The following is a 26,338-nucleotide window of genomic DNA, read 5'->3' on the forward strand; positions in this document are numbered from 1 at the left end:
ATGGTCCTGAAAGTCTCCTGTCCAACTAGACTTCTCCATGCCCTGGACCTATGTTAGTATCTCCTCTGTCTGTCTGTCTATCTGCCTGTTTCTTTATCTCTTATGTCCTCTAGGATACTGAACTATCTGCCACTTGATCATGGATCCCAGACTGCTGGCTGGTCCTACATCCTGAGTCATGTTGTAACTTTCAACATTCAGGGAGCAGAGGTGCATATGCACATGAAGCTGAGCATGAGTTACATCCAGGTCTTAAAAGACTGAAATATAAATTGACCTCTCTGCCCTTTGCAGCAGGAAGTGATAAACCAGGAAGCCTTCCGTAAACTATGGTTTACCATTTTCTCCTTAACTAGGAGATCATGGTTTAACAGTTTCAGAAGCATTAAGCCAACTTCAACCCACGTTGAACACAGAGACTTAACAAGCAAATGCTATCGAAAGCAAAAATCAGGAGGCCAAGCTTTGTTTAATATTCTGTATTAGTTTCCTCACCTATTTCAATCACACGAGGATGAAAATAGCCACACACAAAACACAAGGAAGCCCTTAATTTTATCATTTCACTGGTTAAATTTGTCCTACATGGGTTAATCAGCTAAAGCTTTCATTGAATGAAACTGATTTAGGTAGAGAGGGGGAATGAGAGGAGGATGCTGAACTACAACTCCCACCGTTGCTGACCATTGGCCATGTCAACAGGGACTGATGGGAGTTGTAGTCCAACGATAGTTGGAGGGCAGCTCATTGGCTACCCCTGGATTAAAGCTTTATTCAGGGTCCCAACAACAAATTTTGGAGTCTACACATGGTTTAGCAGTTTGTTCAAGAAAACAATGCTATTTAATTTTTCATTTCACTGGGTACAGAGACATGAGATGTCAGCACAGCAAACGGAGATCATCCAAAGTACAGCCATCAATGCAGCATGTTATGGAGAGGGTAGAGGGATTTTTCTGTCTTCTTTCCACGGAATGAAGCCCTCTTTTCCCTACGGCTCCCCTGGCTTGGTCAAAAATCACATCTTCGTTCTGGAGGTGGTTTCCTTGATCTGATTCATTAAAACACAAGGAAAAGCACAAGGTCATTTCGTAAGAACTTCAAACAGAGTGTTGGACTTGACCCAGCAGAACTCTTCTTAAGTCAAGGGCAAACGGTTCTGGTCGCCTCAACTCAAAGAGGGTATTCTAGCACTGGAAAGGGCTTAGAAAAGGGTGACCAAAAAGAGTTCCCTTATGAGGAAAGGTTACAACATTTGCAGCTTTTAAATTTAGAGAAAAGGCAAGTAAGAGGAGACATGATGGAGGTGCAGAAAATTCTGCATGTTGTAGAAAAAGAGGATAAATTGTTTTCTCCCTTTCTCATTACACTGGAACCTGAGCTCCTTGGAGAATATAGAAATGTAATTAAATAAACAAAATAGAAATCACATTGTCCTAGCTAAATTGTTAAGCATTAATAATAATAATTTTATTACTTGTACCCTGCCCATCTGACTAGGTTTCCCCAGCCACTCTGGGTGGCTTCCAACGTATATAAAAACATAATAAAACTCACAGGGCTGCTGCCTTCAGATGTCTTCTAAAGGTTCTATAGTTACTCATCTCCTTGACATCTGATGGGAGGGCGTTCCACAGGGTGGATGCCACTACCAGAAAGGCCCTCTGCCTGATTCCCTGTTCAACCTGCTCTTTAAGAGAGGAAGCATGGTTTTGGGGTTACCTGAGAGATCTCGAGAGTAGATGGCCAGGAGGCGCTTCTGGATATGGACTCCACCACAAGCAGTGATGACAGCTCTCACGAATTCTCTCCCACACAGTATCACAGGTGAGTCTTGCGCTATGGAAGAGACGACCATCGCAAGGCATAGGGAGAGCAACCCAACTGCAGTGACCTTCTTCATAGTTCAAATAGACAGCAGTGCTCAAATAAGAGTGTGGCAAGTGTGCATCTAACCCACAATATGGAGTTGCACTTTCTCCCCAGCTATTATATATACAGGACATCCACTCACTCCATTAGATACGCACCATGGTCACCACACTTCGAAGGTCACCATGTATTACATCAGCTTTTCCTTGTAATATCCTAAGTGCTGGGGGATTTTTCCCCCATGCTTGTTTTACCATGATCATTAAAGTGTATTTGTTCAGCCCTTACGATGATGGAATCGCAACAGATTTGTAAATTTACAGGGTGCAAACCTAGGTGGTGGCGTTAATGTATATTTGCTGCCGATAAATGGGTTTTTTATTGTGTGTGGTGTGTGTCTCACATCGCAAATGACAACTCCTCCATTGTGCGTGAAGTGAGCGTGTTGGTGTTGTTGGAAGAAGCCGCCCACCTCGGCCCAGTATACCTGAAGGAGCATCTCCACCCCCATCGTTCTGCCCAGACGCTGAGGTCCAGCGCCAAGGGCCTTCTGGTGGTTCCCTCATTGCGAGAAGCAAAGCTACAGGGAACCAGGCAGAGGGCCTTCTCAGTAGTGGCGCCCACCCTCCCATCAAATGTCAAAGGGATAAACAACTATGGAACCTGACATTCAGAAGACATTTGAAGACCAACTAAGTTTGTTCTTGGTATAAGCTTTCGTGTGCATATCTGAAGAAGTATAAGCTTTCGTTGGTATCTGAAGAAGTGTGCATGCACACGAAAGCTTATACCAAGAACAAACTTAGATGGTCTCTAAGGTGCTACCGGACAAATTTTTTATTTTTTATATATATTTCCACTGCGTCAAACCAACACAGCTGCCTACCTGAATCTAGAACCATGGAAGGCACCACACTGAGCCGCATGAAATGGAAGTCCATCGTATCTGAAGAAGTGTGCATGCACATGAAAGCTTATAGCAAGAACAAACTTAGTTGGTCTCTAAGGTGCTACTGGACATTTATTTTTATTTTTATGTATATTTCAAGTTTATGGATTATGCCAAAATGTCTACAATGACTAGAAGAATCAGAAATCAGGCAGACCAAAATTTTAATAAGGAATGGGGAAAAATTATAACATCTTAAAGACCACTGTAAACAGTTAAAATTGTTAGTAGGGTTGGAATATCACTTGTAGTTTAATGGGGAATTTTAGATACACTGGAGAGGTAAAAGATTTGGATTATTATAAAAGATGCAGGAGGAAATGATTAACAATAGGACCCACAAAGGGGAGGAGGGAAGTCCACGAGATTCCTTGGAATTTTGTTTTTATGTTGTATGTTGGATATGTGACCGTAACATTTTAATCTGATAAACCAAATAAATATCTATTTATTTTTTAAAAAAGGAAATGAAGCAGCATGTCTGGCCCAAAACATCTGCAGGCACAAACAGTACTCACCCTGCTACCATCATGAGCACAAATCATCAAGAATGCACAATAAAAATAATGTCTGGATGGGCCCTGAATCGTGCTACTATTAACACAGGGAGGCTTGTCCACGAGCCATACTTTCCTCCCTGCTGTTGATAGACCCAAAATTTAAAAGTGACGAGAGAATAGTTTGCTGCCTCATCTACGATCTTGCAGCTAATACTTGACCAGAGTAAATTTCAGAAACCGCAGAAAGACGGGGAGGGGAGTCAATGTATTATATGTAAGGATTGCTTTATTCCGTTTGAAATGTTTATTTGTTATAAATGAAAATTATAAATAAAAATCTTTTTTTTAAAAAAGACAAGGAAACGGGAGCAATGTAGGAAATATGGAACGGCAGCCTAGGGGTGGGTAATCTGTGGCCCTCCAGATATCGTTTGGACTCCTGTTCCTGGCAACCCCAGCCAGCATAGCCAGTGATCAGGGAGGATGGGATTTGTAGTCCAGTAATACCCGGAGGGTCAAAAGTTAACCACTCGTGGGACAGGCATAACACAGAAGGATGTTTCCTTTGCCTCTTCTTCCCCATTCCAGTGGGTCTAGAATTGAGGGTGCTTCCAGTCTCTTCTTCCTGTGAGCCAAGTAGGCAGTTCAGCCATTTGCTGACATGAAAAAGAGGAAGTTTTATTATTTGCTTATAGCAAAGGATGCCTCTGTTTATGACAAAGACATCTCACCGCCAGTTTTTTCGTTCCCTCAAACCTCCCCATCCAAGATGGGCCGTCCTCATGGCGTTCAACGTGTTTATCATGAGCGAGTGGACGCAAAGGGGGAAGCGTCAGTGTTACGAGTAATGAAAAGGGTTTGTGGAGGGAGTAATGCAGAAGGCTTTTCATAAAACCGCAATAGAAGATGCAAAAGCCGTTTCATGAGCCTGGTGGACATCTTAGTCATAACAGATTTGTGAACGGAGGAAAGGAAATGTGTCCTATAAATGGGCCCGTAATTTTGTTAGTTGTTTGCACAGGTGGTGCAGAAGGGAGGTTTTCTGGTGAAGAGGTGTTATGTGTTGTACAATGCCTCCATAAGAAACTGGCTTCTACTGAGTCTGGCCATTGGTCAATCTAGGCCAGTATTGCTTGCCCAAGGAGACAGCGGCTGTTGAAGATTCCAGCCAAAAGCTTCTCCCAGCCATGTCTGGAATTGCTGGGACTTGAACCTGGGACTTCCTGCATCTAGTGAGAATATTTTATTGCAAAGACAAGCAAGAAATATTGGGTGGGTATTTGGGAGATAAGGGACGCAGGTGGCGCTGTGGGTTAAACCACAGAGCCTAGGACTTGCTGATCAGAAGGTCAGCGGTTCGAATCCCCGCGACGGGGTGAGCTCCCATTGCTTGGTCCCTGCTCCTGCCAAGCTAGCAGTTTGAAAGCACGTCAAAGTGCAAGTAGATAAATAGGAACTGCTCCGGCGGGAAGGTAAACGGCGTTTCCGTGCGCTGCTCTGGTTCACCAGAAGCAGCTTAGTCATGCTGGCCACATGACCCAGAAGCTGTCTCCGGACAAACGCCGGCTCCCTCGGCCCATAGAACGAAATGAGCGCTGCAACCCCAGAGTCGGTCACAACTGGACCTAATGGTCAGGGGTACCGTTACCTTTTTATTTGGGAGATAGTCATGCTATTGGAAAGTTTTTGATCAATGCCCGGCATTAAAGATGAAAATGTGATTCAGTTCTAAAGTGTGGGACTATATTCTTCACTCCCTGTGTTGTTGTTTTGATTAAAGATTTTTGGGTTACCAAAGCACATACATGATACATCGTCTCTGTTTTCAGATCATGAAATCCTTCCTACAGATCAATTATATTTGATGTGAGACATCAATGTTGTAGGGATTGTAGGGAGTATATATAAACACACCCAAAAACATTTTTCTTTTTAATTCTCTATACGGAGCTGCCTTCAGATAGCTTCGAAAGGTTGCATAGTTGCTGATCTCCTTAGCTCAGGGGTCTCATAACTCCATACCCTCCAACATTTCTCCGATGATATCCTAAGGAAAAGAGGGACATTCTGGGATCAAATCAGAAACTGGGATGACTTCTATAAATCTGGGACTGTTCCTGGAAAATAAGGACATTTGGAGGGCCTGTGTGGCCTCTCTAGTACTGTTGGGGAGACAGGTGGAATGGATCACATGAAGAAAATACTGATTTCATTTAAATAAATAAAAAAGCTCCAATACCAATTAATACTAGCATGAATGATCAGAATGGAAAGCCTTCTGAAATAATTTGTAAGAGGTGTGGTATAATCAGGTTTGGTTTTCAGTTATTATGGGGGAAAATAACACAAGATTAAGTTGGGGACAAGTTAAGGAAGATACACACACACACACACACACACACACACACACTAATAACACACACTAAATACAGTGGTGCCCCGCAAGACGAATGCCTCACAAGACGAAAAACCCGCAAGACGAAAGGGTTTTCTATTTTTTGAAGCACTTCGCAAGACGAATTTCCCTATGGGCTTGCTTTGCAAGAAGAAAGCCCATAGGGAAATCTCCGGGAACCTCTTTTAAATGCTGGCGGTGGGGAGCAAAGCCTTTCCCGCCCTCCGGCCTTCAGAAGAGGTCCAGGAAGGCCGGCGGGGGCCGAAAGGCTTTGCTCCCCACCGCCAGCATTTTAAAAGCGGTCCGGGATAGCAGGGAAGCGCCTTTCTCTGCTTTCCCGGACGGCTTTTGAAGGCGGGGGGGGGGAGCAAAGACTTTCGCCCCCCGCCGGCCTTCAGAAGAGGTCCTGGACCTCTTCTGAAGGCTGGCGGGGGGCAAAAGTCTTTGCTCCCCCCCGCCTGCCTTCCCGGGGGCTTTAAAATCGCCCCGGGACAGCGGAGAAGTCCGCTGTCCGGGGCGATCTTAAAATGCTGGCGAGCGGCAGTGCTGCCGCCCGCCAGCATTTTAAAAAACCCCGGGACAGCGGAGAAGTCCTCTGCTGTCCCGGGGTTTTTTAAAATGCTGGGGGTGGGAAGAAAAGCCCTTGTGTCCCCCCCCCCCCAGCCTTCAGAAGAGGTCGGGGGACAGACTGTCCCCGGACCTGGTCTGAAGGCGGTTTCCATAGGAACGCATTGATTGATTTTCAATGCATTCCTATGGGAAATCGTGCTTCGCAAGACGAAAAACTCGCAAGACGAAAAAACTTGCGGAACGATTTAATTTCGTCTTGCGAGGCACCACTGTAAACTAAAAATATGTAAATAATACTCACAGTAAATAAATAATACTTACAGTGGTACCTCGGGTTAAGAACTTAATCCATTCTGGGGGACCGTTCTTAACCTGAAACTGTTCTTACCCTGAGATACCACTTTAGCTAATGGGGCCTCCCCTGCCACTGTGCTACCGCCGCACGATTTCTGTTCTCATCCTGAAGCAAAGTTCTTAACCCGAGGTACTATTTCTGTGTTAGCTGAGTCTGTAAACTGAACGTCTGTAACCTGAAGCATCTGTAACCCGAGGTACCACTGTACAATTTTGCCAATTATATAGCCTCTCGCAACAACACCCAAATGCTCACTTGCTCTCTCACACAGGAGGGATTGCATTTTGCGACGTGAGACACACACCACATACAATGCAAAAATAAAAGTAAAATAATTGGCAACAAATATGCACTAACACCTCTGATGGCACTCTGTAAAGTCATAAATCTGCTCTGGCTCCATCGTCTTAAGGGTCAGATAAATACACTTCAATGTCTGTTTAAGGAAAATAAAAATGGGGAAAGGTGTTACAAAACAACAACAAACCTATGCTTACATGAAACATACTCAATAAACACACAAGACGTAACCCGCTGTACTTTTAAATAAATAAGGTATACTTCATAGTATCAAATTGTAGATTTCAACGGAAGTGACTGTTCATAGAGTCCAATAATCCACATGAAGGGTTGTTACAGTTCCACAGAATCCTTTCACAGAGTCTAAGAGAAGGATTTCCAGAATATTAGCCTTGTTTTGCCATCCTAGGCTTCATCAGTAGTACAGGCTCATATGTAATATTTCAGGATAGATCTGATGAAGCCTAGGATGGCAAAACAAGGCTAATATTCCGGTGGAATAGACACTTATACATGTGTGGACCTTACGCATGAACTGACTAGAGAATGAATTGATCCACTGGGTTTTCTGCTTTTTTCCTTGAACTTTATGAGACTTTCTTGTGTGTTTATTGAAAGGTATTACAAGGCAAAGCTGATGTAATAAATGTGTGGTGACCATGGTGCCTACCTAATGAAATGAGTGGATGTCCTGTATATATTATAGCGGGGGAGAAAGTGCAGCTCTATATTTGTGGATTAGCTGCTCGCTTTCCTGCAAACACTCTGATTACAGCACCACTCTTTCTGAACCACGAAGAAGGCTGCCACAGCCAGGTTGCTCTCCCTTAAGCCTTGTGATGGCCGTGTCTTCCATCACACAAGAATCGCCTGTGAAGTTATGTAGGAGAGAGTTCATGAAGGTTGTCTTCAAATCTTGCCATAGAGTCCGTATCCAGAGGCACCTTCTCAGCATTTATTCTCAAGGTAACCCAAAACAGTGCTTTCTCTCTTAAAGGGCAGGTTGACCAGGGCTTAATTTAGCTAGGAACACGTGGTTTCTATTTTATTTCATTGCATTTATGTCTCTCCTTTCCTCCAAGAAGCTCAAGGTGGGGGTATATTCAGCCTCATTGGATGTCCCCAAGTTCTGATATTATTACACCATGCATAATGCTATAAAGTAGGGACGTGGGTGGTGCTGTGGTCTAAACCACTGAGCCTTGGGCTTGCCGATCAAAAGGTTGGCGGTTCGAATCCCAGCGACAGGATGAGCTCCCATTGCTCGGTACAAGCTCCAGTCAACAAAGCAGTTACTGGGGTGGGGGCACCAGTCATAATCCCTGTTTGAATGCCAGGCATCATTCTGAATCAAGATGGCAGACCAAGACATGACTGTGGATTGGGTCCCAGGCAGGATCATCAGTTAGGTCACAGCCGAGTGGTTTAACTTCTGCTTTGTTTGCAAAAGTTCCCAAGTTCAATACCTGGCCGCTCCAGGTAAGGTTAGGAAACACTCCCTTTCTGAAATCCTGGAGGGCTGTTTCCAGTCAATGTAAACAGTCCAGAGCTAGATGGACCAACTGTCTGACTCAACATTAGGCAGAAAGTGTGACAGACTTTCCACCCAAGAACAAACAACAGTGCCAACAAATCCTCTTTCCACAATGCTATTTCAACTATCAGCAGCTTTTAATCTTACAAAAGAAAAAAAATATATGTTTGTGCATTTTCGCACACACACCCTGAGTACGTGGCTGTGCCTTTTGTCATTTGAACCCCCTCTTGCCAAAGGAAACAGGCACCTAAAAGCCTTTGAACGGCTTATTACAATGTGCACACACACATGCACAGATCTGGGGGAACCTTAACAGCTTAACAAAAGCGTCTGCAACAATCCATATTTAAGGTGCCCACAAGCTTTTTTCCTGTGTGCGTTGTCAGCAAAAACTAAGAGAACCGAAACTTAATAAAGCAGCGGGGTGGGAGGAAACCAGCAGATTTTATCTACCAAGGAATTACTACTACTAGGCACACTTTTTCATGGGTCAGGTTAAAATATTCTGGAGGGCAGAGGGAAGATCAGGGAACGCAAAGCGGTAGTTGCTCTCCAGAGTCTGTTTGGGTACCACGCGCTGTCCTTCAAGCAGCATGACACTCCGCTCAGGGCCAAAGATGGCTGACACAGCAAAGCTTGGCAGAGGCAAGAAGGCAGGCCGCTGGAGGGCTGACCCCATAGCCCGAGCGAAGTCCCCATTGGTGGTGGTAACGGCGGATGGTGCGACGCCATTCAGGATCCCTCGGACACCCTCCTGCTCCAGTGCATGGGCCAGGATGCCTACCAAATCGGCCACATGGATCCAGGGAAAAGGCTGGCGGCCAGAAGCGATGGGGCCTCCCAGGCCGAGGCGAAAGGGCCACAACATCTGGGCAACAGCCCCACCCTCTCTGCCCAGCACCACACCTGGAGGCAAAGAGACGGAGAACAAATAAAAATTATTGCTCAGGGAGTGCAAGCTTACTGGCAAAAAGCAAACGCTTATAGGGAAGTCACCCAGGTGAGTTGCACAGGGTTATAGATTCCACAAGCTTATACAGAAGCATCTCCTGGGCTTGGCTTTACACAGGTCTGGAAGTTAAATCACATTCACAGTGAGCAAAGAGGAAAAGCGTGCTGGCCCTATCGGAGCCAGATGGCTGATTCAGCAAGAGGAACAGGATGCTTACCCTTCCCATCTGCCTCGAGTGTACAATCATTCGTGGCACATCCTTAATAGAATCTGGGAAAGGGGAATGGTGGTTTTGGTGGAGTTCCCATGTGGTCTCAAGCCTGTGGCTTCAGTGGGATCGCTGCAAATCATGCCTTCAGACCACAGTTCTGACAGTTGAATTGGGGCACAGGAGCCTGTAAGCACCTGCTACTCTCACCCACATTGTATGAAGGAATATCAGCCTCAAGAGTCAGACACACAGACACTGAGGCTATGAGAGCTTTGATCTCACCCTCGGCCTCTCATATCTCTGGGCTTTCACATGCCACATCCAAGCTGACCTCATGTCTCCAAAGATGCCCTTTTCTCCATTGTTGGCCCTTACCCCCCCCCCCCAACTTACCAGATCTCACTACCACCTGGCGTGTGGCGTCACCGGGGATTTTCGCTGCTGCCTCCCAACGGGTCACCAGGCGAGAAAAGAAATCAAAGTCTCCGCCAGGACTCTCTTCTGTGTATTCAGTGGTGGGGCTGGGTCTGTAGTACCCTGAGGTTGGGACACACCTTTTACCAATAGTGTGACTTGACTTATGCCCGTATTTTACCTAACCAGCCAACCCTGAATAATTATATCACAAGAAACCTGTATTAAGGCTTCCTAAATTCCCCAACTGCTTTTAACTTCGGAAGTGACAATCCTGAAGGGCCCTTTTGTTTCCTTTTGTTTCTTCCCCAGTTTCATGTCTTTCTCTTAGGCTTCTATCTCTCTGACACATCCTTCACTTAAGCCCTTCTAAAAATCACTTTAAATCCTTGGTAAGCCCACTCTGCCTTTAGCCAGCTCTGGATGTCCTGCCCTTGTGGGACCTCCCAGCTTCCCTGTGTATGTGAACACACTGCCAACAGCACACCACCCCTCCTTGTCCCCAGGTCCTGTGAGGAGTTCTTCTTCACCCTCTCTGCCCCCACAGTTATTTTGCTACCAGCAACCACCAAGTGGATAGCGAAGCTACAGTTTTAGCTAGCATGGAAGTAAATACCTACGCCGGTGACAAGGATCCAGGCAGAAGGTGGGCGCTCAGCTCCTGCAATGGCTTTCGCCAAAGTATTTGTGGTCTCTATCCGACTGGCAACCACTTCCTGGCGGAAGGACTCATTCCACCTGCAGCATTGGAAGAAACTATCCTTGTATCACTGTACATAATGGCTTTTACACAAGTCTCAGAGCAGCTCGCTAAGTTTTTGTTCCATGTGCAGCCCACAGTCTGGACCACCCTGAGTGGGAGCAATCCCTTCCACCCTCCACCGATCAGGTGGAATTGATTCTGTCCACTAGACCTCCGGCAACTGTCCCTTGGGCCTGTCCTGTCAACCGATTGTTCCTTCCCCTCGGCTCAGCTTTGATACCACAGCTAGGAATACAGGTAACAGGGTCAGCTGCAAAGTCGTATTAATCACCCTGAGTGATCTCGTCCAGGGACCTACCTACGGAGGGGGTTAAGGACATTTTCTCCAGCTAGGTTGACCACACCTTCACAAGGAGGGAGCCCCAAGCGGGAAACTTCATCCTAGGAGGAGGAGGAGGAATGTGTAGCATTAGTCTCTCTAGCTACAAGCGCCTCCCCTGCCACTCAAATTTGCCCATCCCACTCCTGATTGGTTCTCTCTACCGATATGCAACTCTGCATCCAGGGGTAGGGGTGAAACTGTCTTTTCTGTTTTGTTCTACTGGCCCCAGTACTTTACAGCTACCTAGCATATGTCTGTCTGGGATAGGATGTGGCCTCGGGAGAAACCCAAGGGCCTAACAGAAAACCTCAGAGGGCCACATTGTGGCTTCTGGCCTGAGGTACCCACACTTAAGTTAAAAGAACAACAAATAGCTAATTGTGGCTCCCCTCCTACCGCCTCTCTGAAGCATGTTCTGGAGGCCACTTGTAATTTGGCAGTGTAATTTGTGCCTTTTTGGTCACGTCCACTGTGCCGGCATTTGGCCCCTGGAGGAGCTGGAAGGTGGTGGTGTGGCCCTCGGGGCTGAAAAGGGTTAGCCACCCCCAGGTTAAAAGCACAGCAGCAGAGCCAGGGAATTGTGGAAATTCTGCACATGCTTAAAATAAGCCCTCATCACATACCCAGGTAGTCCGCCCTTTTCCAGGATGGCGGGAAATCAAGGTGACATCATGCCCTCGGCTCCTCAGCAATTGGGTTAAGGCTCTGCCGACAAATCCAGTCCCACCACCTAATTTCAATATGAAAAAAAATGTAATTGCAGATTTTATTTTTGTAAGTAATGGCTATATACAGAGAGATAATGGGACAGCTCACCAGGCAATGAGAGGGAAAGTGGTGAGTGACACAAAAAATTACCCCCTCCCAAATAATCAAGAGGCTTTACAGAAATTAATGGACTATGGAGAATTGGACAAAATGACAAGGAAGCATTCGAAACCTGCGGGACCAGAGATTTACAGAAGATTGGAAGAAGTATATGAATTATTTGAAGAGTAACTGTAATCAACAAATTACGCTAGTAGGACTACAAGAAGTTTTGTAAGGAGAAATATACGAAGTGTTACAAAGTAGAAAAAGATAGATATATTGGTTATGAGTTTGAAATGTAATAGGGAAGATAAGAAACACATACTGAGAGATTAGATCGGAAAATTTTCAGACAGGATTGATGGAAGCCAAAGATTTGAATAAGATGTAAAAGTATGTTTAATTACTGTTGAAAATGATATGTAGATGTGCTTAGGAGTTAAAACAAACAAACAAATCCTGTAGCCGAGTCCTATGCATGTACAGAGTACCTCCCACCCTAAAAATTAACTTTTGATGATGATGATGATGATAATTTTGTTATTTATACCCCAACCATCTGGCTGGGTTTCCCCCAGCCCCTCTGGGTGACTTACAGCTTGTGAAATAGCGTGGGGATGCCTAGCATAAAGGGTATGCTGTATAAGACCTCACCCAACTTTATAAGTATGCATAAGATTACAGATGAATGCATTAGCTGTTTGAGTGATGCTTAATATCACTGAGAACCTGAGGCACACCGATAGCCGGGTGGGCAATGGAGATATTTTACTGCAGAATCATAGAGTTGGAAGGGACCCAAGGGTCATCTAGTCCAACATGTCTGCACATACCCCATGCAATTTGCCTGTTTCAGGCTGACTAGAACAAAAAAACAAACAAAAACCCCTTCTTCTATAACCAAGCTTTGGACTTTAACTAATTGTGACCTTTTTGAAGTGGGTGAGATGCATTTCTTTTCCCTCTTGGTTTCAATGTATCTATTGTACGGGGGTGGTGTATGTGGGAGTGTTGTCTGCTTGTTTCCTTGTAAATCTCTTTGGGTGACTAACACATTTAATACATAAATAATAAGTTAAGAAGAAAGGGAATCGTGTTCCTTTCATTCCTTCAGAAGCTGGGTGGAGGGTGGAAGCAACCTCCTGAGATAATGGACATGAAACCCACAGATTCTGCTCAGGGGTCTGCTCGCCTGGAGGAAGGACACGCACTCCACTGGGTCCCGTTTGATGGTGATCATCCCCCTGGACTCTGCTTGCCTGAAACTCAAAGCTGGCTGCAAATCACAACCTCCAAACTGCAACCCAACTCCTGGTTTCCTTTGCAACAAAAGCTAGTCAAACCACTTTTGCATAATCATCATCATCATATAACAGCAACAGTAACAAGGTCTTCTGGACCACCCCCACCCAGGCCCCTTCCTAACTCACCCACTAAGACTCTCATAGCTGAAGAAGCAGGGCGGGGAAAGACGCTCAACAAGCCCACGGATCAATCAAGACCATAGAGATGCAGGGGAGGCAAGCGGCTAGACCAACGAGAAGCCCGGACTTCCGGCAAAGGCTCGCTTCCGAAAGGTAACCAAATTGTGCCGCTCTGCTCTTCGGAACCTCTATGGTGGCATCCGCGGAACGCGAGGGAAGCGGGTTAATGTCGACCCGGAAGAGTGAAGAAGGGCTTGTGTGTCTAGCGACATATCTGGGTGGGGGGGCGAAGCGTATTATAAACACGTATGCAAAGGAAATTATTTTTACTATTGGAGAATCGTTTTCTCTCCTAAAGGGCGAGATGACTGGGGAGAGGGGTTGCCATGGTTTCCACTCTTGGTGACGTCACCGGAAACAGGAACAGGAAGCGGCCGGGGCCATAGAGGCAGCGGGGCGAGAGCGTTTCCGAAGAGGCAGCGAGGGCGTCAAAGGTAGGCGATCCTATTCAGGGGCTGTTTCGCGGGCCCAGCAGGTTTTGTTGCAGGGAAGGACGATTCTGATTTGGAGGGGGTGGTATCTTTGTCCCTCCCCACTGGCTCCTTCGCCTGAAGCTGCAGTTCCCCTCTTAGTGACAACAGCAACGAGTCCAGATATTATATCGTTCCTTTATCTTTTTCTCCCCCTGAAAATTATTATTATTATTATTATTATTATTATTATTATTATTATTATTCTGGGGAGATGAGACAACGCGCATTATTACTTTGATTCTCTCTCACCTCAGTCCAAACCTCAAAGTGCTGCATGTAATGTCTATTATATGCTGAAAATGAGCTCTTCTTCGTGCTTGGAGCACCCTGCCTTTAGGCCTGACACCAGGCCTCCAAGTAGGCTTGACAGTGAGCAAAAGCTGATACGTGATCAACCCTGCAAGAATGTTATTTGGAATACTTAGCAGCAGTGGCTTAGGAAAGCTTGATGGCGGAAAGTGTCCTCTCCCCAAGGCTTCGATGGGGTCTGTGGGTCAAGGGAAGAGAAGGAGAAAAGAATGCAGTCATGGGATGCATGAGTTGGATTGAAAGGAGGGCCAGGCTGGCCTAAGATGTTTTGCTGCAATCAGTAAAAAAATAATAATTCATCATCATCATAATAAATCTGTAAGCAGAGCCTGCATGTCACGACACTCACAATAAGCTACTTCTGCCTAATGGTACTGACAACCCTGAGAAAGGAATAGGATCAGACTTTCATAACTGTTAGGGAAGCTGAGAATGGGGGTGGTTCGAAGGTGTCAGGGAAGGCCCCATGACAGCTCAGAGACTGTAGTTTGGGAGAGCAGACTGAATGTTTTATCAGGTCAGTAGGTGGGAGATTGGGGACATTTGTCCGTTTAAAGGGCTATTTGGTAAGATTCCTATGTGGATTGTGAGGGGCAAGTTGGTTTGAGGATACAGAGAAATAGGTGAACGAGAAGCAGGGAAGTTTGAAGGTGGATTTGTTAGATGATCAGAAATACTATTACACAAGTGAAATGGATAGTTTTATCTGGGTGTGCAAGGTGTGTGGGATTGGGACAGAGAAGAGTGGCTTAGGCTGCTGTTGACATTTCATCCTGCATTGTTTTGGAGATAAGGAATTGAGGCTAAGACCTTGCAATTCATCCTAAACCACTCCAGGAATCTTCAGCGGACATGACATACAAACACAGGGTCCTCTTGGGTTCCACTTCAGTGTTAGCCCTTAACTTGAGAAATGATTGGTTTATCAGAGCTGGAGATGGGAAGGAGGCAGGGTGCGTTGGAGAACCTTGTGATTTCCTGGGACTCACTGGAAGTATGTGGAAGGGTCAAGCTGCTTAGGTCTTCAACCTCTGGTTGAAGTTCACTTTCAGTGTCTGTCTACACCTTCTTTTCTCCCTTAGGCAGCGATGAGCACCCCTGGGGGGCTAGTTACCAACCGTGGACGGCGTTTCAAATGGGCCATTGAGTTGAGTGGTCCAGGCAGTGGGAGCAGGTATGTACTGAACTAGAGGTCTCTATATTTAGTCTCCTGGTGTAAGCAGTTAGCTTGATTCCAGGGGTAGCTTTGTCTCTGGCAGGTATATGAATTTAGCTCAGATGTGACCCATCCCTTTCTCTTGCCAGAGGCCGGAGTGATCGGAGTGGTGGCCAGGGAGACACCCTCTATCCCATCGGCTACTCAGACAAGCAGGTGCCAGACACAAGTGTCCAGGAAACGGATCGCATCCTAGTAGAAAAGGTAGTGCAGTGCAAGAAATGGGGGGGGGGCTGTCCACTAGATCTCTTGGAATTCTGTGCTGAGCAAAACACTGGAACCAGATACCCACTTCATGTGAGTTTTGAAGAAGGCAAGGCGAATGTGCATAAAGTTTGCTCTTTGATTCTACTTCCTTTTCTCTTCCACCTTTTCAGCGCTGCTGGGATATCGCTCTGGGCCCCCTGAAGCAAATCCCTATGAACTTATTTATCATGTACATGGCAGGCAACACAATCTCCATCTTCCCCACTATGATGGTCTGTATGATGGCCTGGAGGCCCATCCAAGCACTCATGTCCATCTCTGCCAGTAAGTGTGTTTTTATCCCAAGCTTTCTTCATTTCTTGTCTCATGGGAGTTGTCTGTGATCCCAGTTGAAAAGACTGTGCATTCTGGGAATTTGAGGAAAATGCAGAATAGTCCTGTACAGACCAAGAGAAGGGATGGTAGAACTGCTCCCAGTTTGGATTGCATCAATGTACATGAGGAATTGAAGGATTCCTACAGTGAGAGAGGGTTCTTGCACGTGCATAGCTAGATGTAAGGGGCAAGGTATGGTGGTTTGGTGCAAGCAATGGTTATTCCCGTTTTTTTATACAATCCCCAAATGGGCATCCAGGAACAGTTGTGTGAATGAGGTATGTGTGCTTGAATTTATCCGCTAGAGATGCACAGGGTTGCTGCAAGAATAAATGCGGTGGGAATTTATATACAGTATATGGCCCTGCGATCCTCTAGAGGATAACAAGTAATTAGGAGAAAGTAATACAAAAATGTACAAATGTATATTTGTAGTGGTGGTTTGGACATACCAGGTAAAAGGTGCAGATCTCAGGGGTTCTTGCAAATCTATTATTGAAGTTAAGCAATCATCTAGCGCCAATAGAAGTGGAGAATGCTATGCACTGTGTAGTCTGTTTTAAAATGCTATACATAGGCCTGGAGAATTCATATACAGCGTTTCATCTGAAGTGTGGGTGCTCAGAAGTGGATTCTTCAGTATAAATACCTAATGCTCGATGAACCTTCTGCTCAGTAACTTTCCTCAACAGTAGGAAATGCTTAACTGGGTTCATCCATTGTTGTGCGACTGAACGGTTAAACCCTCTAGGGTAGAAATTCATGGCTAGGTATCTTTTCTGTCTCTGTGTGGATAGTTTTCTAACATGCTAACAGATGTTAACTCTGTTGTAGTTAGTACAGTGGTACCTCGGGTTACATACGCTTCAGGTTACACACTCCGCTAACCCAGAAATAGTGCTTCAGGTTAAGTACTTTGCTTCAGGGTGAGAACAGAAATCGGGCTCCGGCGGCGCAGCAACAGCGGGAGGCCCCATTAGCTAAAGTGGTGCTTCAGGTTAAGAGGAGTTTCAGGTTAAGAACGGACCTCTGGAATGAATTAAGTACTTAACCCGAGGTACCACTGTACCTTGTTTGACTAAATATTCAGAAGTGAAAACAGGACAGCAAGCTGGGCCTGTGCTGCATGTTTGTGGTCTGCCTCTGACTTATTTTCTGCTGTCCCCACAGCCTTCAAATTACTTGAGAGTTCAAGCCAGAAGTTCCTGCAGGGCCTGGTATACCTAATTGGCAACCTTTTAGGGTTGGCCTTGGCGGTTTACAAATGCCAATCAATGGGGCTGCTGCCAACTCACGCCTCTGATTGGCTAGCTTTTATTGAGCCACCCGAGGTGAGTATGGAGGGTCTGACATTTTGAGGAATACGTGTTTATGAATGGAGGTGATCTTCTCCCTCCCCACTCAGATGACATGTTCTAACTGTTCATGGTGTACTCTAAAAGGCTGGGGGATGGGGATGTTTTGTACCAATGTCCATGGAATAGCACTTCAGTCCCTTCTGGATTCTTATTGCTACAAAATCTCAGTGCTTAAAACTAAAGCAGTGATGGTAGGATGTTTAACATAGTCTTTGTCCCAGTGCTTGGGGGCCTTCTTTTAAGGACCGTGAAGCTATGATAATGCTTGCTCAGGTTTATTGACAACACTTCCTTTTTTTATGGCCAGCGCATGGAATTCACGGGTGGGGGTCTAGTGTTATGACCCAACCCAGTTCCAGAAACCAACTGCTGCTTTAGATGTCTGGATTGCTACCGTAGAATATTCATCTGCCATCGCTCCTAATAAGACTGCTGGGTCCTAATTATGTGGTGGTGCTATGTGGAATAGCAGATGAAGATGCAGACAGAATGTGAAAGACTGATGTTCTCTGCCGAGGGAGGAGCAGAAGGCTTATCCTGACATGCTCTTTTCACCTTCCCCGTTGTGGTGAAAGCAGAATAAAAGTGTTATGCACATGTGTTTTAATGTTTACACAGCTTTCTTGAAAATGGGTACAGGACGCTCTACATGCTGATAAATTAAGCATTCATTTTCATGTTACATAATGTGTACATGTATTGATCATACTTTGTGATGGCACACATTCAGGTCCTTAACTCTTTCCATTTAGAAAAAGAACAGGTGCCAGGTGAACTCTAGTGCTGGAGAGCCAAGGACAGTAGCTAGTACAGAGCTAGATGAGTTGGTATAAGGTATAAGGAAGGCTACTTTCTCTGTTCCACATACTGTATTTACATGAATGTAGTGTGCACCTTTTTTTGCCAAATTATGTCGTGGAAATTAGGGTGCACATTACATTTGATGGCATATTACATTCAAGTAAATGCAGTGTTCCTGGCTCTTAAGATTCCAAAATAGCCTGGAAAAGGGCATGAGGCACTTGGGGTGAGAGGTAATGCTCAAGTGCCTTGAAAATGTTCACAATAAGGCACTATTGTTTCGCACACAGGGGGCTCCTTCAAATATTAGTCAGATGAAAAGGTAAAGTATGTAGAAAAACCATGCCTTTGAGCACCCCACCTCTGCCTGCCAATTGTGCATAGTTCCAGCTTCTGGAGAAAGCTATGCATGTAGAGGCCTGTGCAGAAAGAGTCCCTAACTTGACAGCAATATTGGGAGGGTCTCTGTGTTGCCAGAGGCATGGCCCTGCATCTCCTTTGTCTAGAACAGGCAGTCTCCCCACCTCCTATGACATGAGAACTCTGGACACAACACCTGTCTTCAGGATTAAGCTTTGACTTACTGCTCAACATCCAATCTGTTACCCGCTCCAAGCACCAGTCTAATACCTCAGCTGCTGCCTCATCCTGGTGGGAGAGAGAGCTGTATGCTACCTTGAGTCCCGTCAGAGAAAAAGATGGAATATAAATAAATATATAACTATTTGTAGTAAAAGAGAGCTAGGTTTCATCTGCATGTTGATGATACTTCATTCCAGCTCTCCTGATAATGACCAACATCATATAGATGTTAAACAGCATGCAGGTGAAGATGGAACCTTGTGAGACACCACATGACACCTCCCATGGTGCTAAACAGTACCTTCCCATAACTACCGTATTTTTCCGTGTATAAGACAATCCCTATTTTTTGGGACCCCAAATTAAGGAAATGGGAGATTGCCCAGAGTTGTTGAGCTATTTTGGGGGGGCGGGGGGGATGCCGACATTTGCTCTGACCGCCACTGCCATTCGCATGCATCGCCTTTATTCTGGCAAATATCATCAACCAGGGCAGCCAAGGAAGTTTCAGTGTCATAGCCAGACTGGAATGAACCCAAGTATAGGTATATATACCAGAAGCTAATCAGTTAACAGATTCACAAAAATAGCGGGTATAGACTGAATGAATGCGACATAATGAATCATCACAACTTCAAAAAAAGAATTATATATAAAAAGTTTATTCTTTACATAATTCAGGAAGCAAAAAATCACACCCCAAAACTTGATGCTGTATGTAAACAAGGTCATCCCCCCCCAATAAATTAAAAGACCTCCCCCAAAATAAGAGGTGAGGTACTTAACATGAACTTCCCTTTTAAAATAAAAGTGGAGGAGAGGCTGGAGCTGAATCTGCTTTAAGGCTACCCCCAAGAGGAGTGGTCCCTGCTTGAGCAAAGTGGTGGGAGGAGGAGGAGGAGAATTAGACATCCGTCATTGAAATTGGGTTGGACAAAACAGCACAGCACCTTTTCCAGTGTTTGCTTCTGTAGGGGTAGGAAGGACATATTTCCCAACACTCACAAAAAACAGCAAGTTGTGGGTCCTCAGTATAGACACAGATAGGGTCACAATAGCCTTCTCTGGCCCAAGCTTGAGGGAAGAGAAGGTCACCCACTTGGGAGCAGGGAGGGCATGTTACAAAGGTCAGGAGATATTGCTGCTCTGCTTCTCTTTCTATGGTTTAGAAAGGAGAGGCTGCTGTCTCCTTTTTCTCTCAACCTGTAACAGCAACCAGATGCTACAGAGAAGGACCTGGCAAATTGGTCTAGCTTCCTTGCCCAGATAGGAGTGTGAGGACCATAGTGAAAAGAAAATAGAACAGTTATGTATGTCCCTCCATCAATATGCCACCTGCAGCCTGGCTTAAGAGTCAACTCTTCCCCCCCCACACCCAGCCAACAATTAATTTGAGTTTTGGAATCCCTCAAGGGATTAGGGTATGAGATAAGTACTGTAAGAGTCAGTTCCATCTTCCTAAATGCTGTCCCTCCCCTTGATTTCAAGGGAAATAAAGCAGAAAGACATTGGCACTGACCAGAAGAAAGTGGCACAATGGAGGCTGCATCTTCCTCCCTCTAGGTCCTCCAAGCAGCAATCATTTCTCTTCTTCTTGATTCAACAATGAAATGTAACAGTCTCTGCAGTAGGAGGACCCTGTTGCTCCATTTTTGTCATGCCCACCAGAGGGCAGAAGCAGTAGTTAACTCTTAAGGTGGAAGCAACCTACGTTTTTGCTCTGTTTAATCCCTCCAAAGTAATACTTGCCTCACTAGTCCTACGCTTTTTAAAGGGAAGATCCAGCCATCTCCCAGCCCAATCCAGTCTAATCTCCTTTCGTGACAAGCTTATGCAGTTTCCGGCATGTACCTTTACGGAAGGCATGGGGAAATGTCAACTCTAGTCTCCAAATAGGGGGAAATCGCCCTATCTGAAGAACCCCAAACTGCCACAGGGAAAAGAAAGCATAGGAGGTGTGACACTGATAGCTGCTGTCCTTGGGAGATCAAGTTGCAGGTGGTGACAGGCAGGAAGCAGATGTCAATTTGACAGAACAGAGTCTATCAGGAGGAAGCCCTCCTAGCTCCCCTAGGAGTAGATAGTGATGACCTCGCTGCCACCACCCCGCACAAGCAGCACACGCTCCAGCCCCTCTGTCAGGACCTCCAGGAATTCCATATCTGCAGTTAGAAGGCAGTCAAGGAAATAGCACTTTCTTTCTCTCTCTCTTATACACACATACCCTAGTCCTGCTGCCACCTCCGATCCTTCTTGCATCCCAGCATAAGACAGGATCCTGCAGAAAAGGATACAGTTCTCATCACCATCAGGATTACGTGGTGGGCCTGGCATGTTGAGCAGTACCAGCTTGGCATCGTGGGACTTGTTGACTATGACCTCATTGAGCTTCACAGCTGTGTGCATACGTCTCACGTTGGACTGGTCCCTGGGTCGTAGGAAGGAAGAGACAAATTGTCACTAAGACCAGGCATGCCTATGGATGTACACTTGCAGGAAGTTTTGGCTCAGAGATCTGGCTTCTGGAAAACTGGAGAAAGCACTAAGACACATATGGATTGGAGGAGGGAATGGATACAATATGGCAGCTGCAGCAATCTAAGATGCCAACAGGGTCTGAACCACACTGGAGATGGGAAACAAACTGAATGACCTTATGCTGCCAAAATAGAAGCAGTGGAAATAATGTAACATTTGATGGTATGGTTATTGAAGCAGCTGGAAATGTGAAGAAGTATCAAGGACATTTTTCTCTTTTGACTCCTAACCCTAAAGAAAAGTGTCAAGGGTGGTCTTGCCACAGAGAAGCAGAAGTGTGACCCCAAAGCATGCTAGGATTGAAAAAAAAAAAAAAAAAGAATAACATTTGTTACTATCCAAAAGGATTCTGGAAGCCATAAAATGCAGGACAGAACTTCAGGAAAGAGTTAAGTGCACAGAAATGGGCTGAAGTGTCCTGGCACTTGGCAGATTCTTACGGCCGCATGTTGAGCAGATCCTGGAAGTTCTCCAAGGTCTTGGGTTTGTGCCCTCGGGATGCCATGTACTTGTCCTTGGTCCACGTCATGTGCACCTTTTCCTGGTAAGTCTCAGTCTCTTCGTCATCATCTGAGCCAATGCTGGTCAGCCGCAGCATTGAGTTTCTGTCCTTCACCAGCTGCGCCTGTATGGGGAGCACCTAGGAAGATCAGTGAAGAAGCAACTAGGAAGTGCTAATATTTCAGCCCTTCCCTTCCCACTTATTCCCAGCCCAGTTCACCTCTCGGTCCCGCTCCGTCTTTGAGAGACGCATTTGCCGCAGCATCTGGCAGCGCTGCTCCATCATCAGCGTGCGCTCATAGGTGTAGGCAGAAATGTCGCTGTCATGCTGTTGGGGAGACAAGAAAGTGTAAACTCATACACAGAGTGGGGCCAAGATGATCTGTCCTCTGGCCAGCTCTGGCACACTCAGAGCACACAGAAATGCCCAGATTTTTCTTCCTAGTGCAACAAAATGGCAGAACTGGATGCATGCATTAGTCTGTGTGCCTTTCTCTAGGAATCTGCACTGTTGTAGATATGCTCTGAGCAACAGAAGATTGTGGCTTACAAAGCAAGAACTAGTAGTTTCTTTGAAAGGCAGAGAACAAGTAAATCAAAGATCTGAGTAGCTACAACCTGAGGCTATGGAGGGGAGGGGAGGGGAGGGGTGAGATGACAGGAAGACAAATCACAATTTGCCTGAAGTTACAGGTGAAGACTGGAAAAAACCGGGGCATCAGGGTATGGTTTCTAGTAGGCAGGAAAAGCTTCTTATATCCAACATATGTCCAAGCCTTTGCCTCATTTCTCTATTAACCAATCAATCTTCCAAGTCCTGCCCTTGACTGTGTGACGCCTAACTTGCTGACCACAGGAGAAACAAAAACCAACTAATGCCCCTAACTCCTCCTGGTTTCCTCTGCCTGTTTTGTCTCTCACCATTTCCACCACTTCTACCTCTGCCTCAATGCGGAGGTGATAGAGGAAGGTTGCTAAATCCTTCTTCATCTGGATGCTGTTATCCTCCAGCTGGGCTACAGTGAAGATGCGGATTTTGCATTTACGCCACACCTTTAAAGTAGGAAAAGAGAGTTAGCAGGCCCATCTACAGGTTTACCATCCCCTCTGATTCATCTCCCCCAGTGATACCCCCCTCCCCGCCAGCACCTTGTGTTGCTTGAGGAGGAAAGGGAGTAACATCAGCATCCCACCATCATGAACAATCCACCAGACGTCAATGCTCCCCTCGGGGAAAGGATCTGTATTGCTAGGGAAGAAGGACACGTTCTTTGCCACAAGCAAGGCGAGGTGAGCAGCTGTAGTCACTCGGACAGTGCCTGCAGGGTAGAAAGAGAGAGTAATGCAATATGGATCCCTTGACTGAGGAAGCCCTCCCTCTCACCTCCCTATGGGACAGGCCTTACCAATGAAAGTTTTCCAAGCACGGGCATCCTCACTCTGGCGCCAGGCGTTGGGCCAGCCCATGACAACCGTGTTGTGCTTCATGCCACCCAGGCCACAGGACTGAATGAGGTGGGAGATGCCCTCTCGCACTTTGGCAGCCACCACAATTTGGCAGAAGCCTTTCACCCGCTCTGCCTCCATCAGGTGCTTGATGGTCTGAAACAAGAAACATTAAGGCTGCTAGAGGGCATTAGCATGGAGAGCTCTCTGTGCCCCAACCCGGTGAATGCTTTGCCACAGTGAAATCCTGTGTTGCTGAACTCCAAATCACTTAAGTTGGTTAAATATTTAAAAGTTTGTCCTTCAGGGTCAAAGGCATTATGGAGATGGGATATTACTGAGGAAATGGTCTCTAAAATCAATATACTGGAGGTTTCTGCAGCAGGAACTAATACGGCAATGGAGTTTAATCCTAGGTATTTCCATGTAAAGCAGGGAGAGGTCCCTGTCTAAAACTCTGGAGAGTCACTGCTAGTCAGTGTGAATGATACCGAGCTAGAGGCAACAATGGTCTGACTTGTATAAGTCAGCTTCCTAGATTTCTTGCATCTGCTGAATATTGGAAAGGAATAATCCCAATTCATTATGCCTGAATGACCACAACTGTCCTCTTCATTTAGGATCAGGAAGTAGGGCTTCTAAGTCTGATGGCCTGACTGCCAGATCAACCCCAGTGCCTACACCTCCTATTTGACCTATGAAATCCAGTGAGTAGCAGTGGGCTTCACCTGCTCGGCAGCCAGTGCATCACTGTAACACTCCAAGAAGTTGCCCACCATGACGGAGCCCACGATGGTGAGGCCCTTTCCAGCTTTCAGCTGAGAGGCAAAGGTGAGCAGGCGCGGATGCTTCACGTGCTGATCCTCGTCCAGCTTTAGCAGCACCAGCAGTTGTGGCCTAAGAAAGAAAATAAAGTCCAAAATGCACATACAAGGAGCAAAGTAGCAGGTGGGTTCAGGCTGCCACACAGAAGAGTGTATTTGTGTGCATGTTTGGAGCACTCCACAGCACATGCACACAAATACACATATGCATGCACAAGGTCTCTGCATGTGGCACACACAGCCCATGGCAAAACGAAGAAGCATCAAGTCTCTTCCTACCTCCAGTTCTTGGTGTGGGGTGGCCCCTCCTCAAGACGCAGCAGGGCGAAGCGGGCTGCGCTGAGGGACAGGCCACGGATGCCATCGCCCCACTCCTTCTCGGCCCTGGGGGATGCAGAAAATGTTCAGCCAAATGAGCTCAAGGAGAGCCAAGTCACTCAGTGCCCCTCCTTTCCAGAAGCATTGGCAGAGGGGGAAATGCGGCCAAGGCAATCATGCAGGAGGCAGGAGGACAAGGCTGCATCACAAAAGAGGTCAGGTGTGGTGACTTCCAACCTCAACATTCAAAGAAAGGGATCATGATTCCAAGCCTTCATGCCCTCTGACCTGCATTTCTCACAAAAAGAAAACAAAAATCCTGCAACTGAAGGTAAAAGGCCCCAAAACTTCTGGCTGCAATCGTCTATTTCCTTAGCCTGAGCCTCAGAAACCCACAACCGAACCTTCACCCTCACGATCTCAGCAAAAGTTCCAAAAAGGAAATGATTCCGCTCTCACCCAACTGGAGACTGAGTGAGTGAGTGTGGTTGCAAGGAATTCCCCCTGCTGTTCCCCGGCTGTGGAGTAAGAGGCTGGATAAAGAGGGCTAGAATCCTAGAGCTCTGGAAGGTTACAGACACTCACCCATGGTACTCAATGTATTTGTAGATCATTCCAGCTATCACCATGGCAACAATTGCATAATACCAGGAGGAGATGAACATGAGTGCCACACAGATGCTCATGCCCATGAAGGAGAGTGCCCTACAAGAAGAGAAAGGGGGAAGGGAGGAAAGCATGCAGACTATTGTTTATTTCGTTTGCTGTTTAAAATGTGAGCCCAGAGTCTCAGGGTGCTGGATTCCATTCAAGAGAACCTTTTGTACTTGTCCGTAGATACACCAAATACACAGGCCAGGAGTCCAGCCCCAATTCCCTCATTTTAAGCTAACCCCATTCCTTTTGTACAGCAAGACACAGAACTCGGGAGTCTGAATTTGCACCCCCCCCCCCGTTTGTAGTACCTGCCAATGTCCTTCCCTCCTCCCACTCACTAGGTAGTGTGGCCCGCTTACCAGTGATAGTACCGGAAGCGGGGTCTCCAGTTGGGGCTGCGTAGCAGAGTTTGTAATGCGCAGGCTAGGTTGACAAAGAGATAACACATCAGGAAGAACCTAGGGAAGAACAGAAAGTAGAGTCAGCTGTGTACGATTCCTAGAGACTCCAACCCATGATATATATGGCACTTACATGGAAAGGATGGGTGCTACCATATCCAAAGAGGCAATGAGGATCCCCAGTTCTGCAATGCCTGCTGTCAGAAGCAAGGCCCACGTGGGTTCTCCATTGGCTTTGCCATGGCCAAATACCTAGAATGAATAAGGAAACAGATTACTTGGGACAACCAAGGTTTTTTTCAGCAGCAAGTCAATAAGCAGTCGTCACTCTTACCCGCAGGAAGGGTATAATGTTGTCCTTGGCTATGGCTTGTAGCAGTCTGGGTGCGCCGGTGAGGCTCTGCAGCCCAGCTCCACACGTGGAGAAGAACGAACCGATGACAATGACCCAAGGGGAGGGCCAGGACAGGGTCCCGACCACCAGATTCCCTTTCACTGTATCACCAAACCTATCCAATAGAAGCAAAAGTGAGGCCATTAGGTATCTGTCTAAGGGCTAATAGTGAGAAGTACAAAGATCCAGCAGAAACAAATGGTCCAGCACACAGAGAAATCAGAAGATGCAGGATTGGATCCAAACTAGGTTAGTTGCATTTGTTCCATTGGTTTCAAAAGGAATAGATGCAACTAACTTAACAATACAATCCTATGAGTTTAGTCAGTACAATGTGACTTGCTCCCAGGAAAGCAGATACAGTGGTGCCTCGCAAGACGAAATTAATTCATTCCGCAAGTTTTTTCGTCTTGCGAATTTTTCGTCTTGCGAAGCACAGATTCCCATAGGATTAACGGTTTTAAGAAATAGGAAACAAACTTGCAAGACGTTTTCGTCTTGCGA

At 46.1% G+C, this 26,338-nt stretch overlaps 3 protein-coding genes across 7 annotated transcripts in view; 1 reads left to right on the top strand and 2 right to left on the bottom strand.

The window, feature by feature from the left end:
* Window positions 1–8,939: 8,939 nt before the first annotated feature.
* On the bottom strand, window positions 8,940–13,608 carry SDR39U1 (short chain dehydrogenase/reductase family 39U member 1). Its single transcript, XM_081835509.1, has 6 exons — window positions 13,381–13,608; window positions 11,764–11,870; window positions 11,117–11,199; window positions 10,672–10,793; window positions 10,035–10,178; window positions 8,940–9,384 (listed from the first exon to the last, which is right to left on the bottom strand). Exons 1-6 carry the CDS (start codon window positions 13,394–13,396, stop codon window positions 8,969–8,971), a joined length of 888 nt encoding a protein of 295 aa, XP_081691635.1. The 5' UTR covers window positions 13,397–13,608; the 3' UTR covers window positions 8,940–8,968.
* Window positions 13,609–13,707: 99 nt separating this feature from the next.
* Window positions 13,708–17,973, top strand: EMC4 (ER membrane protein complex subunit 4). Its single transcript, XM_081835530.1, has 6 exons — window positions 13,708–13,868; window positions 15,299–15,390; window positions 15,522–15,636; window positions 15,810–15,963; window positions 17,185–17,345; window positions 17,680–17,973. The coding sequence occupies exons 2-6, from the start codon at window positions 15,305–15,307 to the stop codon at window positions 17,713–17,715; spliced, it is 552 nt and encodes a 183-aa protein (XP_081691656.1). The 5' UTR covers window positions 13,708–13,868; window positions 15,299–15,304; the 3' UTR covers window positions 17,716–17,973.
* A 1,428-nt stretch (window positions 17,974–19,401) lies between these two features.
* SLC12A6 (solute carrier family 12 member 6) overlaps window positions 19,402–26,338 on the bottom strand; it is a 44,110-nt gene continuing 37,173 nt past the window's right edge. For 3 of the 5 annotated variants that reach the window (XM_081835384.1, XM_081835382.1, XM_081835386.1), the window contains 13 exons: window positions 25,775–25,949; window positions 25,574–25,692; window positions 25,399–25,497; window positions 24,968–25,087; window positions 24,344–24,448; window positions 23,969–24,137; window positions 23,201–23,396; window positions 22,944–23,113; window positions 22,716–22,847; window positions 22,015–22,122; window positions 21,734–21,933; window positions 21,050–21,183; window positions 19,402–20,917 (listed from right to left, as the gene is read on the bottom strand). In XM_081835384.1, the coding sequence (XP_081691510.1) occupies window positions 20,826–20,917; window positions 21,050–21,183; window positions 21,734–21,933; window positions 22,015–22,122; window positions 22,716–22,847; window positions 22,944–23,113; window positions 23,201–23,396; window positions 23,969–24,137; window positions 24,344–24,448; window positions 24,968–25,087; window positions 25,399–25,497; window positions 25,574–25,692; window positions 25,775–25,949 (1,819 nt within the window). In that variant the 3' untranslated portion in view covers window positions 19,402–20,825. The remainder of the gene's footprint in view (window positions 20,918–21,049; window positions 21,184–21,733; window positions 21,934–22,014; window positions 22,123–22,715; window positions 22,848–22,943; window positions 23,114–23,200; window positions 23,397–23,968; window positions 24,138–24,343; window positions 24,449–24,967; window positions 25,088–25,398; window positions 25,498–25,573; window positions 25,693–25,774; window positions 25,950–26,338) is intronic. The other 2 variants (XM_081835385.1, XM_081835383.1) reach the window with 1 other exon arrangement.

This window comes from Podarcis erhardii (assembly GCF_964252035.2).
Source record: "Podarcis erhardii genome assembly, chromosome: 13".
In the NCBI taxonomy this organism is placed as follows: domain Eukaryota; kingdom Metazoa; phylum Chordata; class Lepidosauria; order Squamata; family Lacertidae; genus Podarcis; species Podarcis erhardii.

Excerpts from the sequence above, each read along its gene's own strand:
- SDR39U1 (XM_081835509.1), bottom strand. Across the intron at positions 10,794-11,116 it reads GTCCTTAACCCCCTCCGTAG|GTGGAATGAGTCCTTCCGCC; the intron begins GTAGGTCCCTGG and ends CCAATGCTGCAG. Across the intron at positions 9,385-10,034 it reads CCAGGTGGTAGTGAGATCTG|GTGTGGTGCTGGGCAGAGAG; the intron begins GTAAGTTGGGGG and ends CTTTGCCTCCAG.
- EMC4 (XM_081835530.1), top strand. The coding sequence starts at position 15,305 with ATGAGCACCCCTGGGGGGCTAGTTACCAACCGTGGACGGCGTTTCAAA. Across the intron at positions 15,637-15,809 it reads ATCGCATCCTAGTAGAAAAG|CGCTGCTGGGATATCGCTCT; the intron begins GTAGTGCAGTGC and ends CCACCTTTTCAG. Across the intron at positions 15,964-17,184 it reads ACTCATGTCCATCTCTGCCA|CCTTCAAATTACTTGAGAGT; the intron begins GTAAGTGTGTTT and ends CTGTCCCCACAG.